Below are 14,131 nucleotides of genomic sequence, written 5' to 3' on the forward strand. Positions count from 1 at the left end.
CGATCCTTCTCCTTGGTTTGTTCTGTCAGTCGAAGACGGATCTTTCCAAACTCACCGGTCATCTGCTTTATCTCCATCATCAGGCTTTCCATACACCTTTCTAACGACGAGATCTTCCCCACCTCCTTCTCGATCGCGTCGATCCGTTCATCTACACGATCAGTGAGCTCGGTGATCTTCTCTTCGTTCTTCTTAGTCGGTGCCATGCTTGATCTCACGTACCCGAATCGGATCCAAAAAACCCGAACTCGGTGATCAGCGAGCTCGGTGATATTCTCATCGTTCATCGTTCTTCTTACCCGGTGCCATGCTTGATCTCAGCGAGCTCGGTGATCTTCTCATCATTTAGGGGTGGACACTTTACCCGATATCTGAAGTGGTACCCGAACCCGATCCAAAAAATCCGAACCGAAATCCGAACCGAAGTAACAAAATATCTGAACGGGTATTGAATTAGGAGAGATTGGATATCCGAACCCGAACGGGTAATATCTGAACCCGAATAGATATCCGAACATAACCGAACATATGTATAATTAACCTTATATTTATAGTTTACATCTCTCATTTTATATAAAGTATTTATATTGATACTACACATATTTTAAGTTCATACGATATACATATAATTACGAAGAAAATGATTTACTACTCACTTAAAATGCATGTAAAAATTTTTTTTTTCAAGAATTAACAAAAAGTTACATCCAAAATTTAGAAACAACAATCAAATTAATGTCTTTTTAGTTTCAAAATATTATGTCCAAATCTATTAACCATTCAATCTATTAAAAATAAAAGATTAGTTAAGTGAAAGTTAAATATTTAAATACAAGAAATTTGAGAAATGAAAATTTAATTTTGTTTTTTCAAAAATCTAAATATCCGAACCCATCTGAAATAACCGAATTAGAACTAAAAATATCCGAATCCAATCCGAATTACAGAAATACCCGAACGGGTTCTACAACTCTATACTGAAATACCTGAAAATCCAAAATACCCGACCCGAACCCGAACGGATATCCGAATGTCCACCCCTACTTGATAGAGCAGTAGCACTGTACATCACAAAGACTTCATTGTTTGGTCAACCGGTCAAAGAGACCAAACACCACATACACATTCTCTTTTTCTTTTTTTTTTTTTTTCATTTTCGCGTTATAACCCCAGTAAATTTCTGGAAAATGAGAAGTGAAATAAAAAAAATGGGCACGAGGGTCGAAAGTGAGAGTGAGAGAATCTCCGCCGCCGTAAGAAGCCCTAGCCAGCGCTTCCGTTCAAACGAGGGTTCAGATTTCATCAGCTCACTACCTGACGCGATACTCCACCACATCCTCTCCAACATTCCGACCGAACACGCAATCAGAACATCGGTCTTGTCCAAACGATGGAAGCATGTATGGCGCGAAACCCCTTGTCTCTCCTTCCATTGCCGCACATCGGATCACCCTGATTCCATAAGCAAAACCCTAGCCACCTTCACGGCTCCCAAAATCACGAGTTTCCATGCTGATGTTACCTTCAACAACTCTTCTTTAACTCCATCCCATGTTCATAGCTGGATCGAGCTCGCTGCTTCACGTAACGCTGAGATCATGTCTATCATCATCATAATCGTCTCCGATGACAACGTGCTTCCGGATTTCTTCTTTACCAATTCCTCCGTGAAGCAGCTCAGGTTAGCTTTGGGTCGTCGAGGCAACTATAATTATTGCAACGTGATTCCTAAATGTACGGTCCTTTGGACATCGTTAAGGAGCTTGTCTCTGGAATGTTGCGGTCTGCCCGATGAGTCCCTAGCTAATATTCTCTCTGGTTGTCCAATGCTTGAAAGCCTTGTATTGATTTTCTGTCAGCATATTCATCATATTGATCTCAGCAAGTCAATGAAGTTGACAAGGTTGGAGATTACTGGCCACTACTACGGACCAGCCAAGATTGTAGCGCCACACATCCGTTTTTTGAAATTGATTGGGTCTCTTGACCCATGTGTATTAGTGGATGTCTCCTCTTTAACTGATGCTAGATTCAGCCTAAGCTATGTCAGAAGAACAACAACGGGGGAGGATGATTTTCATCAAGACAAGTTGCTGAAGATGCTAGAACAGTTGCAACACGTAGAGAATCTTACTATTGGACGAATCGTTCTTCAGGTATATGTTTTCCCATCTTATGATTCTTGTTCTAGCATTCTCTTAACCCTACAGCTTTGTATGCATGATTTTGTTAGGCTCTATCTGTTGCCGAGCTTCGTGGTCTTCCTTTTCCGCAACTCCAGGCTAAATCTTTGACTGTTGTAATGATGGTTGTTCGATCTTTTATTCCTGCCTTAGCAAGGCTGCTCCAAAACTCCCCTGGATTACAGAAGATAACAGTTACCACAGTCTGTTATAAAGGCATACATGTATCTTTTTTTTACCATGAACCTCTTTTTATCTTATAGTAACTATTTACGAGTAAAACAATTATGTGCTTCCACTTTGGGATATATTCTTGTGTGTGTGTGTGTGTTGAGCATTGTTTTTATTACTATCTTCAGGATCAGGAGCTTGACAGACACTTACGTACGCAAGGCTTGAATCCTGATCGATGCTGGAGATTGAAATACGGGGACTTTCCAACGACAGAGCAGACCTATTCATCATCGTCCTCTGGTGTTGTTTCTAAGCTAGCAAAGTCAAAAGATGTGGTTTCGTTCATAAAACTTGTGCTTCAAAACTCAAAGGCAGTAGAGACGATGGTTTTACGGTTGGATGGTTACCTTGATGCAACAGAGTACCAAAAGCTGCTTCGAATGGTTCCAACATTTACTCGCAACAAAAATGTCAGAACTCGTGGTCAAGCGAAGCGGCTCTTGAACGTTTTAAAGATTATTCCTTGAACCGTAAAGATCTATGTGTATAAATATCTGCATTAACTACGATCACCAAGATTGTCCATATTACAAACGCTCATGACTTCTCGTTCTCTTATTGTTATCTGTGAGTTGCTGATTTGTGTTATAATAAAGCTAGTTGCCTATGATTTGTGTTATAATAAAGCTAGTTGCATATGACTAAATGTTAAATATTATTATTATTATTATTATTATTATTATTACTATCAACCTAAAATTATGGAGAACATGATATATTTCATTTCAAAATATTCTTTAGTAAAATAATTTTTGGAGTCTGTAGGTCTTAATGTCTTGAATTTTGTATAATCCAAGACATTCAGAGACTTTATTCTTTGTTCAAACAGTCAAGTGACCATGAGGACGATGTAACTCTGGTTTGGGGTCGGGGAAACTAAAATACCTCTAGCCCAGACCGCATAGGATGATCACATTTATTTGGTATAAATATTTTAAAGTTAATAGATTTTCTCCCACTATTGATTATATTTACTTACCTCTAAACACTCAATAATTTATTACACAATAAATATCTACCTACAGTATAACCTCTTTAAATTAATACTGTATAAATTAATATACACTAAAAATCTCTATAAAATAATATAATTTTATAGTTCCAAATTGAATTTTTGGTTCAATTAGTATATCGATAAATTAATATCTCTATAAATTAATAAAAAAATTATAGTTTTGGTGTAGTCCCAACATTATTAATTTATAAAGGTTTCACTGTATATATAAAACATCTATAATATTTTTCATTAGAATCTCTGCCATAACAAAACAGCATTTCATGGGTAAAAACAGAAACTTATCAAGATTTAAGAAACACATTCAGTTATAAAACCAAGTGCCTTTAGAGTTTCTCAACAAGATATAAAACATTATACAACATCACTCACCACATAATTAAAAATGTTAAATTTAGTTGTTATGACTAACCTCGGTGAACTCCAACATTTTGCCAAAAAAACTCCAAAATTACATTTAAATAATTATAAATGAAACATGTAGAAATAGAATGTCAATAACAATATTCGATAACTGAAAAACAATTTACTTTTTTTTTTAATTTGCATTGTGATTGGATTTTCATGATTTAATGATGGATCATGTCTACATTGTATATAAATATACAGATATGATTATGATTACCCAATATATATATATACAGAAGATTTAAGTATAGTGAATATCACAATCCTCTTTTTAATTATATCTAGATACAGTTGTTTTAATTAATTAATTTAACTATTGGTGGTGTTCTTCAACAAAAAGTTGTTCGAATCTTGAAAGGTTTCTTTTAGGATTCATTCCAAAACCTGTTTCATTCTATCTTCTTATTATAATTTATTTTCTCTTTTTTTTATTGATCTTGAAAAAATTGATCTCTTTTATATTTTATAACCATTTTGAATTGTTTTTCTCCTTCTTAAAACTCGTCTCTAATAAGCAAAGTTTTCAAAAGATCTCTTCATCTCTTTGAATCCTATATTTAGGGGGTAATTAGGGTCTTAAATCTTAATCCAACTAATCATAATAAAAACAACTATTGTTTGGTTTGTCTCCATTAAATCCATCTCTAATCAACACCATGTCTTAATTTTAATCAATGGTGATATTTGTAATGATTATTTTCACATGAAATTGACAATGAGGTCAATAGTTGTGCATTAAGGAACATTAGTATGAGAAATAATTTTAATGGTACCATTACATATTAACACATAAAAACGTGTGACATAATTTTTTTTGCTAGAATAAGTATTATCATAATCATTAATACAATAGATAACTAGATTTGGTCTAAACCATATCATTCCGATCATATTATTAGAGGCTTATCTTACTTGGTAATCATCCTTTTTGTCTGTGATTATTGATTGAGAAGATCTTCATTGTTAAATACATGTTAATCAATAGTCCTATACAATACTAGTGAATATTACTAAATCCATGTTGGTCTCAAAACTAAAGATCATGTTGTTGAGAAGTTGCTTGAAATGATATGTACATCTTGATCACATTTTTGTATAGGATAAATTAGGTGTTAATCACATTGCATTATCAGCTAAACTTTGGAATTTATGTACTATTCGCTAAATTTTTGAGTGATATTTTCCAGTTGTGGCATCAACAAGTCAAGGAGGAGATAGAGTATTTCAGGCTTGGTGATCTATGGGACTGATGTGGCGAGTTTAGTGCGTATGGCTTTGTATAACAGTTCGATTTAAAAAATGGAGAAACCATTATGCAATACTATGTACCTTACTTATCTGCCATTCAAATCCACACTAACATATCCGTTGTGTTGTTCATGTTAGCTTCATTATCAGTCAATTCTCTTTGTGGTTTGACAATGGAAGTGTTCTGGATGTTTAGGTCGTTATTCGTGTTGCAGGAACCAGAAGAGGTGGTTGAGACTGAGAGTAGTGACTGGTGGATTGATAGCGAGAGCGAGAAGTTGTTGTCAAGATCTATGAGCAATGATTCAAGCAAAACATGGGAAGATGTACCTGAAGATTCAGTTTTTGAGCCATATGGTACACTATAGCCTCGAGATAGACTTGGTTACCTTGACTTTAAGTACATTGAAAGAGATCCACCATACAAGCGGTTTCCTTTAACATACAATGTTTTCTTCTCTTCATGGATCTCTACGAAACCACACTCTTCTTTTTTTTATCTTTTTCTGAATCAAAATCACTCTACTTGATTCTCCTTCTTCAAATAAACGAACTGGCTGAGAAGTATGCTGGACTTATGACCTTAAAGGAGTATCAATATGTCTCATGCAAGTTAGATGAATTTTGCATGGTAAGCAAGCAATCGTCAATTAGTACAATTCTTGAACGATTGGATTGATAAGTGTGATTGTTTGATGAACTAGGTATCTGATATATCACATTCCGACCTACAAGAACGATAAAGATTTTGACGACAGGCTGGCTTACTTTCTCATACTTTGTCTTCTTCTTTTCAAGGTATGGATGATCTATCACGGCTTAGTGATGTATAAAACAAGAACCGTTTCTGTTTTGTTAACGGATTCAAGTTTTGCAGATAATGTGGTGGGAGGATATGATAGCAACAACAAAAACAACGGAGAGACAAGAGTGTTGTGAAGAATCTGTTGTGAATAAGAGAATCCCATTGCCTATTTGCCTCTATTTTGTTTGGCTACTTACAAGATGCAAGGAGATCTTTGGCGAAAGACAGGGTTTGATCAGGACCGGTTGATTTACCTTCAGAGCGCTGCGGATTCATGGCTGAAGCAGCTAAGTGATGATCACCATGACAATAACTTCATCAACTTTTGAGACACGACCCTTTCTCCAAACCTTAAAAATTCCATAACCTCTTTCTTTGTTTTTTCTGTTGTCGCTGTTTTCTGGCTCGTTGTGCTGTTTTAGATAGGAACCCACAAGGCCGAATTTTTTTTTCTCCTGTTGCAACTTGCAAGCCAAGGAAGTTACTAAGAAGAAAACAGAGTTTTTTCGGGTTTTTTTCGGTGTTACTGTGATGAGAGAACAAGAATGCTTTGTTCATGGACCATGTAAATGAATTTTGTAACTCTTTCTTCCTTCTTTCTGTTAGATTTTCTAAATGGATCTTTGAACAGAGGACTCTGTTTTGTACTTCTCTATCCAAGTATATAAAATATTTTTGGTGTAAATGTCGGTAAGAGAGAAATAAGAGAGAAATTTAAATTTTGGTTGAGCTGATAAGTCCTTTTGTTTGTTTTCTCAAATTATGATGTTTACTGTAGTGATTGATGATGACTTTTGTCTGAACCATATTTATTTGTCGCATTACTTGGTTACTTTTTCTGATGGGTTTGTGTATTCATCTGATCATTTTGCTTGGGATCGTGCATGCTGCTTAGAAGCATTGATACCAAGGATAATTAACTAAATTATACCTTTCCATATGAATCTAAAAACAAACAAAAGGACATAACAGAGAAAAACAAAGACTAAAAGACTTCCATATTAGTCTTTGTTTTTCTGTTATGTCTGCAAGACAATTTTCGCTGGTTGTTGTGTTCTTTGGCCTCCAATGCTTAGGCTTGACGACCTTAGATCATGGTGTGATTAATGGACTCTGAAAGTAGTCATAGGAGCTCCTTTTTTTCTTATCTCTTTTAGAATCTTAGACCGTCTCTGTTTCTTAGCTGTGGAACGCAGTTACTTTGTCAATAGGAGTCTCGTGGCTTCGAGGCACACTGCGTGTACACATGAAGCTGCCTCCATTTGATCAAATATGGTTTTGCTTCACAAGCATGCCCGGTATTAAATTCTACATCATCTCATCTTTTTTTTTATCTTTTCCAGGTTAAGAGTAAACAAGACTTTATGATATCGTTACACGTATCCATATATATTTGATGAAATATCCGAAATCTTTCTTTATTCTTATTATTACAAGAAAAAAAGAGTAGTATCAAAACAAAGATTTTATGCAAGTAATTTCACACAGACAAAGAGAGCTTGAACAAACACCAAGAGGCGAAAGACCACATCTAGTAATCTTCAGGAGCCAAGGGCTGGTGGGTGGGGTGCGTAGGTGGCTCGGTAGGTATGACCATGTACTCATATATAAGAGCAGCTAAAGCACCACCAATGAATGGTCCGACCCAATAGATCCAATGGTCATCCCATCTCCATCCAACCAACGCTGGACCAAAGGCTCTAGCTGGATTCATTGACGCACCAGAGAACGGTCCACCAACCAAGATGTTAGCCCCAACTATGAGTCCTACTGCAAGTGGTCCTATAACCCCAAGGCTTCCACGCTTTGGATCAATCAAAGTCGAGTAGACAACGTAGACTAGACCAAACGTTAAGATGATCTCTAAAATGAGTCCATTAACTGCACCAACACCTGATGCTACACGGAAACCAACTGGTCTCTGCATGAACACAAACTCTTTAACCATTGTAACACAAAACACTAGCTCACATCACATATCACATATATATGATTTTAATTAGTCTTACCATGCCGTTTGTGGAAAGCCTTAGCAATAGACAAGCGAGGATGGCTCCAAGAAGCTGAGCTATCCAGTAGTATATGGCACGGATCGCAGAAAGTCTGCCTCCAATAAGAGCACCAAAAGTGACGGCCGGGTTAACGTGTCCACCAGAGACATTGATGGCTGCAGAGACAGCAGCGAACAGAGCAAACGCGTGAGCTAACGCTACTAACACCAGTCCTCCTGGTGTGTTTGTCCCCGCATGAGCCGCATGGCTCCAATACAACTTGTCTGAGAGAAAAAAAAACTCACAAGACATATTCACATAAGAAAAAGGCTCAAAACATAGAGAAGGGTGATTGTTACGAACCGAGAGAGAGGATAGAGCCTTCAGCTGCAAAGACAAAGACAAAAGTGGAGAGGAACTCAGCTAAAGTGGCTCTAATGGAGTCAGGGTGTGTAGCCTCGTCGGCCCTACCAAAAGCGTATGCTCTATGAGCTGATGTTGCCATTACAATCACAACGCTCTGAATTAACAAGGATGTGTGAAGAAGAAAGATAGACGTGAGAAGAGAGAGATAGAGACAGAGAGCTTAAAAGAAGCGAAGTCGAAGTAAAGGAGGACAGATGTGAGACTTGAGTATCCTGAGATGGACACGTACCCTTGATTGCATGCATTTTTACTTAACCATCATGACTTCAAATTAGTTTGTGTTCGTGCATATCATTAACTTGCTCTGCCTCCTTATCTTCTCAAGGTAAGTTTTTGGACAAACCGTAAGGTTCGAGTTTTATAACTACATGTCCTCGTGTGCGTGTTTGTCTCTCTGTGTGTATTGTGCTGACTATGCATGTATGCCAAATAGGTAGATTGATCAGAATCTTAACCATTTTTGCTGTATTTAGCTATTTTTTCTTTAAAATATAAAAACTTTATAATAGAAAAGATTTTACTCAGATATGTAAAATAACATTCTCCCACTTCATCTAGATATATAAGAAAGTAGTAATGCTATTATAGAAAAAAAATGAACACAAATCATAGAGTTTCAAAATGATTGTGACATTTAAAGTAACCAAATTTTTGTTTATGTCAAACAATGTTCTTGTATTTTTTGAAGCAGTGATCCTTAGTTTTCCACCTGATTACATCTTAGGCTTCTTCTGATTTTGGCTGGTTAACACAACTGACAAAAAAAACGTTTCCAAGAAGAAAAAAAACGTCTTCACTGAATCTGCTGATATATTGGGTGTGACTTCTTCAATCAGGCGTTATTAGACCCAGAAGCAGCAGCAGCCTCTGCCGCTTTCTTCTTCTCCCTCTTCTTCTTGTTTCTAAGAGCGTTCTTGCTCATCTCTCTGTATTTAACAACAGAGTATCCATCAACAAAAGAAACCATTGATGGTTTCTAAGTTTATGTATGTATTGCAAGATAAGAGACTTACCCTTCTGGGTTTACTCCAAGCAACTGCAATTTACAAATCATGGAACTATCAGATACATTGATATGTGAAGCCGTATGTTCAATAAAAAAACGGTAGTAATGGGGAACAGTTAAAACCACTTTAAAAAGCCGGTTGGGATAAACTGGGTATCACAATCATGACTGTATTTGTGAGACCATAGAAAAAGTTCATTATGGGTAGTAGTACCTCAGCTTGAATGGCAGCCGCTTGCTTAGCATGAGGAGGTCGATATGCAGCTGGTCTTTGTATAGTGGGGATGGAAGCAACAGGTTTCTTCTGAGATGATCCTTGTCCTAAGAAAGAGTAGAATCGTTTAAGGAAAAAATAAACTTAGGCCCTGTTCGTTTGCTCACCCAGGTGATCCATCTGGGTGAAGATGCAAATTGATGTTCGTTTAGTGCATTATAATGCTACATCCAGATGGATCATCCAGCTGAATTTATAAAAACTCATCTCAAATTCTCATCCAAATGAAGGTGAGTCTTGATGGTGCATCTGGATGCAGATGCATCTAGTTCAGTCCAAAACGATAAATGACAAAAATGATCTTTTAAAATCAAAATATTATTTTCAAACCGCAAATTCTATTTTTTTGCATATACATTTTTCCGCTATAACCAAAAAATGCAATTTCTCGCAAAAACGGAAAAACACACTTTTCCGCCAAAACCGCAAGATGCATTTTTCCGCAAAAAACATAAAACACACATTTTCATTAAAACACACTTTTCGGCTAAACCAGTAAAACCACACTTTTCGACCAAAACCCAAAAAACGCATATTCCCGCCAAAACTCTAAAAGCATTTTCCGGCCAAAACCGCAATAAGCATTTTCCCGCCAAAACCGGAAACAACGCATTTTCTCGCCAAAACCAAAAAAAACGCGTTTTCTCGCCAAAACCGAAAAACACAATATTCCCGCCAAAACCAGAAAACAGAATTTTCCTACCAAAACTTGAAAAACGCATTTCCCCACCAAAACCGGAAAAACGTATTTTCCCGCTAAAATCGGAAAACGTATTTTCCCGCTAAAACCAGAAAAAACTCATTTTCCCTCCAAAACCGGAAAAATGTATTTTCCCGCCAAAATAGAAAAATGTATTTTCCCGCCAAAACCGGAAAAGCGTATTTTCCCGCCAAAACCGAAAAATGTATTTTCCCGCCAAAACCGGAAAAACGCATTTTCCCGCCAAAACCGGAAAACATATTTTCTCGCCAAAACCGGAAAAATGCATTTTTCCCTCAAAACCGAAAAATGTATTTTCCCGCCAAAACCGGAAAAACGCATTTTTCCGCCAAAACCGGAAAAGCGCATTTTCCCGCAAAACCGGAAAGTGTATTTTCCCGCCAAAACCGGAAAATGTAATTTCCCACCAAAACCGGGAAAAATGTATTTTCCCGCCAAAACCGCAAAAATGTTTTTCTTGCCAAATCGCGAAAAATAACTTTTCCCGCCAAAATCGTGAAAAAAAACTTTTCCCGTCAAAAACACTTTTCCCGCCAAAACTTCAAAACACACTTTTTCCGTCCAAACCGCAAAAACGTATTTTTCCGCTAAACCCATAAAACGTATTTTCCGCCAAAACCATAAAAATGCACTTTTTCACGAAAAACACATATTTCCTCAAAAACCGCAAAAATATTTTCGGCCAAAACTGTAAAAATGCTATTTTTTCCGTCGAAACGTAAAAAATTATATTTTTGTCATTTTATTAACAAGTTCACCTGGATGCAGATGGAAGTTAAAAAATGAAAAGCAAACGAACATAGTTGCATTCAGATGATTCATCTGGATGCATGGACGAAATGAAGAAACGAACAACACCCAGATGGAGCATCTGGATAAGACATCTAGATGGACCATCTGGATGCATCTTCCAGATGTACAAACGAACAGGGCCTTACTTACAATCAGCATATGTTAAAGATTCAAGAAGCACGAGACTCAGACCTTGCGATTTGCCCTCTTCGAGTTTCAATGATTCAACTGACTTGAGAAGTTCACTGATCTCATCGAACCTGTCTGGAGACTCCGGTTTCCATTCAACCTGTAGGTAAAATAACCATGACACGTTTAGTAAGACAACTTGTAGTTATGTTTTTCAAAGCTGTTAAGAGATGTATACCTGGTACAGTCTCTCAAACATCTTCTTGAAATAACGCTTCCCGTCATAGTTGAAGATTTTAATCCTTCAGTCAGAACAAAGAGGATATAGAACACAAAACAGTCCATATCAGTGAGATATCACAACTCTGCATAATAGACAAAGGAGAAACCATCTCCTCTGATAACTTTAAATATAACAGCGACTAGATTCATACGTTAAAAGTCATGGATTAAGATAAGTGGATATGACGACATATCACCACTCGATCTGTTCAGATGAACTATGACCCACTGATGCAGATAAGATACCAAACTCAATATTGTAGCAAGAAGTTTTAACATACCCATTGTCGATTTGACGTCTTGGTGCTGTTGATGCAGTCAGGAAATAACGCCCATCCGGAGACCATTCACTTGTTACAGACCACTCGGCTTTGTTACTTCCTAGTTGCTTCTTACTTACAACGTCCCAGAATGTCTGAAACGTATTAAGTTAATCCATTGAGTAGACTGTTAACCGAAAATTGAAAGATATGAAGAGCAGAAGATATCGTTATTTACCATATCACCAGGCAAGTTTCCGAATCCAGCCACACATAAAACTGTAGAATCGATTGAAAGTTACCAAGTATGCACAAACACAAATACTCAATTCATAATGAAACAAAAAAAAAGAAGATAAAGAATATAGGAATGAGGAAGAGAACCGTACTTCTCCCTTTTGGGTTCCATCGAAGAGTGTTATAAGGACCTTCGCCAAGTTCCATCAAAGGTTTGCATTTCTTGTCAAAGATTGTCACACAAGCAGGCATAACTGAAGTCGCAATTAAGGAAAAATAAAGTTTGAAGAAAAATAACCTCTTAACACGAACACAAAGATATTAACATGTCAATTGGTGATGACATGCACAAGAAAACATTACTCTTAAGTCCTTATAGCTGATGTAAAAAAAAAAGGATACAGCCATATACAACTGCAAATTCTGAACCCGAGAAGGACCACTGAACATCATGAACTGGTCCCTCTTTACCTGTCAAAGCACCAGAGAGTCAGTACTTTCAAAAATCACAAGAGAGCAGAATTATAAAAGCTGAGGACGTACGTAATGGAACAAGGCCTTCATGTGTGCCATCTACGGTAAGGTAGTGTAGCTTCGTTTCCCCATAATAACTTTTGTTGGTCTTGTCAACATCTGATTGTACAACCACCAGGAGTCCAGTGGAACCATGGTTCCAACTAAACTGCACAGAGGAACACCGGAAAAAGCTACGTCTAGCACTTGGCTGACTCTCGGCATCTTTCCCACAACCAAATATCTGGACACTACCTGGACTTCCCTAAACATATGTAAAGCATTAACCATGTCAGAGTAGCTTATCCACTGAAGAAAAAATTGTGTCTTTTACTACTAAGTAGCACATAGCCCAAGCAATGAAAAATACCTTTACTTCTGGAACAAACACAGCAACATGGGAAGCTGGGGTTTTAGAAAGCTCAAATGCCGCTACTCCAGGAACTCTGATCCGGGATGTTATCCCTTTCGAGAAATCTTTGGGGTCAAAGAACTGGACCTCATTAGTAGCTAAACGGCAGGCAGAAGATTCATCAGGAGAGAAGCGAATCGATGGCCTATAGAGCAACCACATAAACACTCCATATCATATAAAAGCAGTATAATAGGCATCACAAATCCAATCATTAAGCACTAAGAGCAGCTTACCATGTGGTTTTAGTAATGGACTTTTGGTAAAGACTATGCGCAAGATCTCCAGTGTCAGTATTCCAAAGGGAGACGTTCTTCTCCTGGGGAGTAGTAGGTTTCTGAAAGGTCTGAAGATAAGTCCCACACGGAGATATCTCAGTAGCAGTAACATTAGCTACTGTGAACGACCGAACTTCTCTCAAGCTAGCGGACTCATAGATACTAATGGTTCCATCTGATTTCACAGCCATGAACTTGGATCCATCAAGGCTGAACTTGGTGCTGGAGCATGAAACTCGCTCATTCTTGGGAGTAGGTTGGCCGTTACTACTAAAAGGAGGGCCGTTCCACACAATGAAACCTTCAGCGTCTCTAACTGCAATAAAAAAAAGGAAGTGACTTTAGAGAAGAGAAGCACCTCTCTGAATATAACCTGAAATTGAGTTTGAGAGATGTGTTACCTAAAATCTCCAACGACGGTGAAGAACTCATTGCTTTACTTGAGAGAGAGAGACCTGAATCAATGCATCAATCAACAGAAAGCTTTTAAATTTCCTACTGGGTCGATAAAATGAATTGAGGATAGTAAAGTAACACAACTTGTCTAATTGAAATCAACATAAAAGCTTTCAAATTTCCTAGTGAAACCCACATCATCAATCAAACTTGAGCTATGAGGTAGGCTAGTTAGTTACACATGAATCGCTACGTAGATCACTATGCTGGATCGACCAAATGCATTGAGATTAGTAAAGTAGCCAGCTTTTTATACAACACAACAACTTCTCTAGGTGAAACGAAAGATGAAGAAGTTACCTGAAAGGATCGGCGGGGAGAGTGATCGGTGGCTGTTGTGGCGGGCTTAGCTCTCAACTCTGTGTAATGAGATAACCCTAAGATTGCAAATTTCACGAAGACTTTACAAACCCTCTGAATTAACCAGAAGGTAACCCTTACTAAAGGATAAACCGGACGAA

General features: G+C 37.4%; 3 protein-coding genes across 4 annotated transcripts; 1 reads left to right on the forward strand and 2 right to left on the reverse strand.

Annotated features, from left to right (window-relative positions):
• The first annotated feature begins 1,130 nt into the window (after positions 1–1,130).
• On the forward strand, positions 1,131–3,093 carry LOC103830762 (F-box protein At5g03100). The gene is made up of 3 exons (XM_009106577.3): positions 1,131–2,156; positions 2,234–2,407; positions 2,543–3,093. The coding sequence occupies exons 1-3, from the start codon at positions 1,188–1,190 to the stop codon at positions 2,882–2,884; spliced, it is 1,485 nt and encodes a 494-aa protein (XP_009104825.1). The 5' UTR covers positions 1,131–1,187; the 3' UTR covers positions 2,885–3,093.
• Positions 3,094–7,285: 4,192 nt separating this feature from the next.
• On the reverse strand, positions 7,286–8,663 carry LOC103830763 (aquaporin TIP3-1). The gene is made up of 4 exons (XM_009106578.3): positions 8,540–8,663; positions 8,248–8,404; positions 7,903–8,168; positions 7,286–7,814 (listed from the first exon to the last, which is right to left on the reverse strand). Exons 1-4 carry the CDS (start codon positions 8,549–8,551, stop codon positions 7,425–7,427), a joined length of 825 nt encoding a protein of 274 aa, XP_009104826.2. The 5' UTR covers positions 8,552–8,663; the 3' UTR covers positions 7,286–7,424.
• A 238-nt stretch (positions 8,664–8,901) lies between these two features.
• LOC103830764 (eukaryotic translation initiation factor 2A) lies at positions 8,902–14,082 on the reverse strand. 2 transcript variants are annotated; one of them, XM_009106579.3, is made up of 14 exons: positions 13,971–14,080; positions 13,616–13,669; positions 13,173–13,530; positions 12,895–13,081; positions 12,555–12,789; positions 12,414–12,482; positions 12,164–12,265; positions 12,013–12,053; positions 11,796–11,929; positions 11,471–11,534; positions 11,296–11,392; positions 9,531–9,637; positions 9,324–9,346; positions 8,902–9,236 (listed from the first exon to the last, which is right to left on the reverse strand). In XM_009106579.3, exons 2-14 carry the CDS (start codon positions 13,644–13,646, stop codon positions 9,143–9,145), a joined length of 1,542 nt encoding a protein of 513 aa, XP_009104827.1. In that variant the 5' UTR covers positions 13,647–13,669; positions 13,971–14,080; the 3' UTR covers positions 8,902–9,142. The 2 variants fall into 2 exon arrangements, 1 of the variants encoding a protein (XP_009104827.1); XR_004449342.1 differs by having other exon boundaries at positions 9,210–9,236; positions 9,531–9,673; positions 11,245–11,392; positions 13,971–14,082.
• Positions 14,083–14,131: the final 49 nt, after the last annotated feature.

This window comes from Brassica rapa, chromosome A07 (genome assembly GCF_000309985.2).
Source record: "Brassica rapa cultivar Chiifu-401-42 chromosome A07, CAAS_Brap_v3.01, whole genome shotgun sequence".
Classification (NCBI taxonomy): Eukaryota; Viridiplantae; Streptophyta; class Magnoliopsida; order Brassicales; family Brassicaceae; genus Brassica; species Brassica rapa.

What these genes read in the sequence shown, in the direction of transcription:
- LOC103830763 (XM_009106578.3), bottom strand. An exon ending in AGGCTCTATCCTCTCTCTCG is followed by an intron (nt 8,169 to 8,247) that starts GTTCGTAACAAT and finishes TTTTTCTCTCAG; the next exon opens with ACAAGTTGTATTGGAGCCAT. An exon ending in GGCTTTCCACAAACGGCATG is followed by an intron (nt 7,815 to 7,902) that starts GTAAGACTAATT and finishes GTGTTCATGCAG; the next exon opens with AGACCAGTTGGTTTCCGTGT.
- LOC103830762 (XM_009106577.3), top strand. Translation starts at nt 1,188, where the DNA reads ATGAGAAGTGAAATAAAAAAAATGGGCACGAGGGTCGAAAGTGAGAGT. An exon ending in TTGGACGAATCGTTCTTCAG is followed by an intron (nt 2,157 to 2,233) that starts GTATATGTTTTC and finishes TGATTTTGTTAG; the next exon opens with GCTCTATCTGTTGCCGAGCT. An exon ending in TCTGTTATAAAGGCATACAT is followed by an intron (nt 2,408 to 2,542) that starts GTATCTTTTTTT and finishes TACTATCTTCAG; the next exon opens with GATCAGGAGCTTGACAGACA.
- LOC103830764 (XM_009106579.3), bottom strand. Translation starts at nt 13,646, where the DNA reads ATGAGTTCTTCACCGTCGTTGGAGATTTTAG. An exon ending in TGTTTGTTCCAGAAGTAAAG is followed by an intron (nt 12,790 to 12,894) that starts GTATTTTTCATT and finishes ACATATGTTTAG; the next exon opens with GGAAGTCCAGGTAGTGTCCA. An exon ending in CTTGGAGTAAACCCAGAAGG is followed by an intron (nt 9,237 to 9,323) that starts GTAAGTCTCTTA and finishes TGTTAAATACAG; the next exon opens with AGAGATGAGCAAGAACGCTC.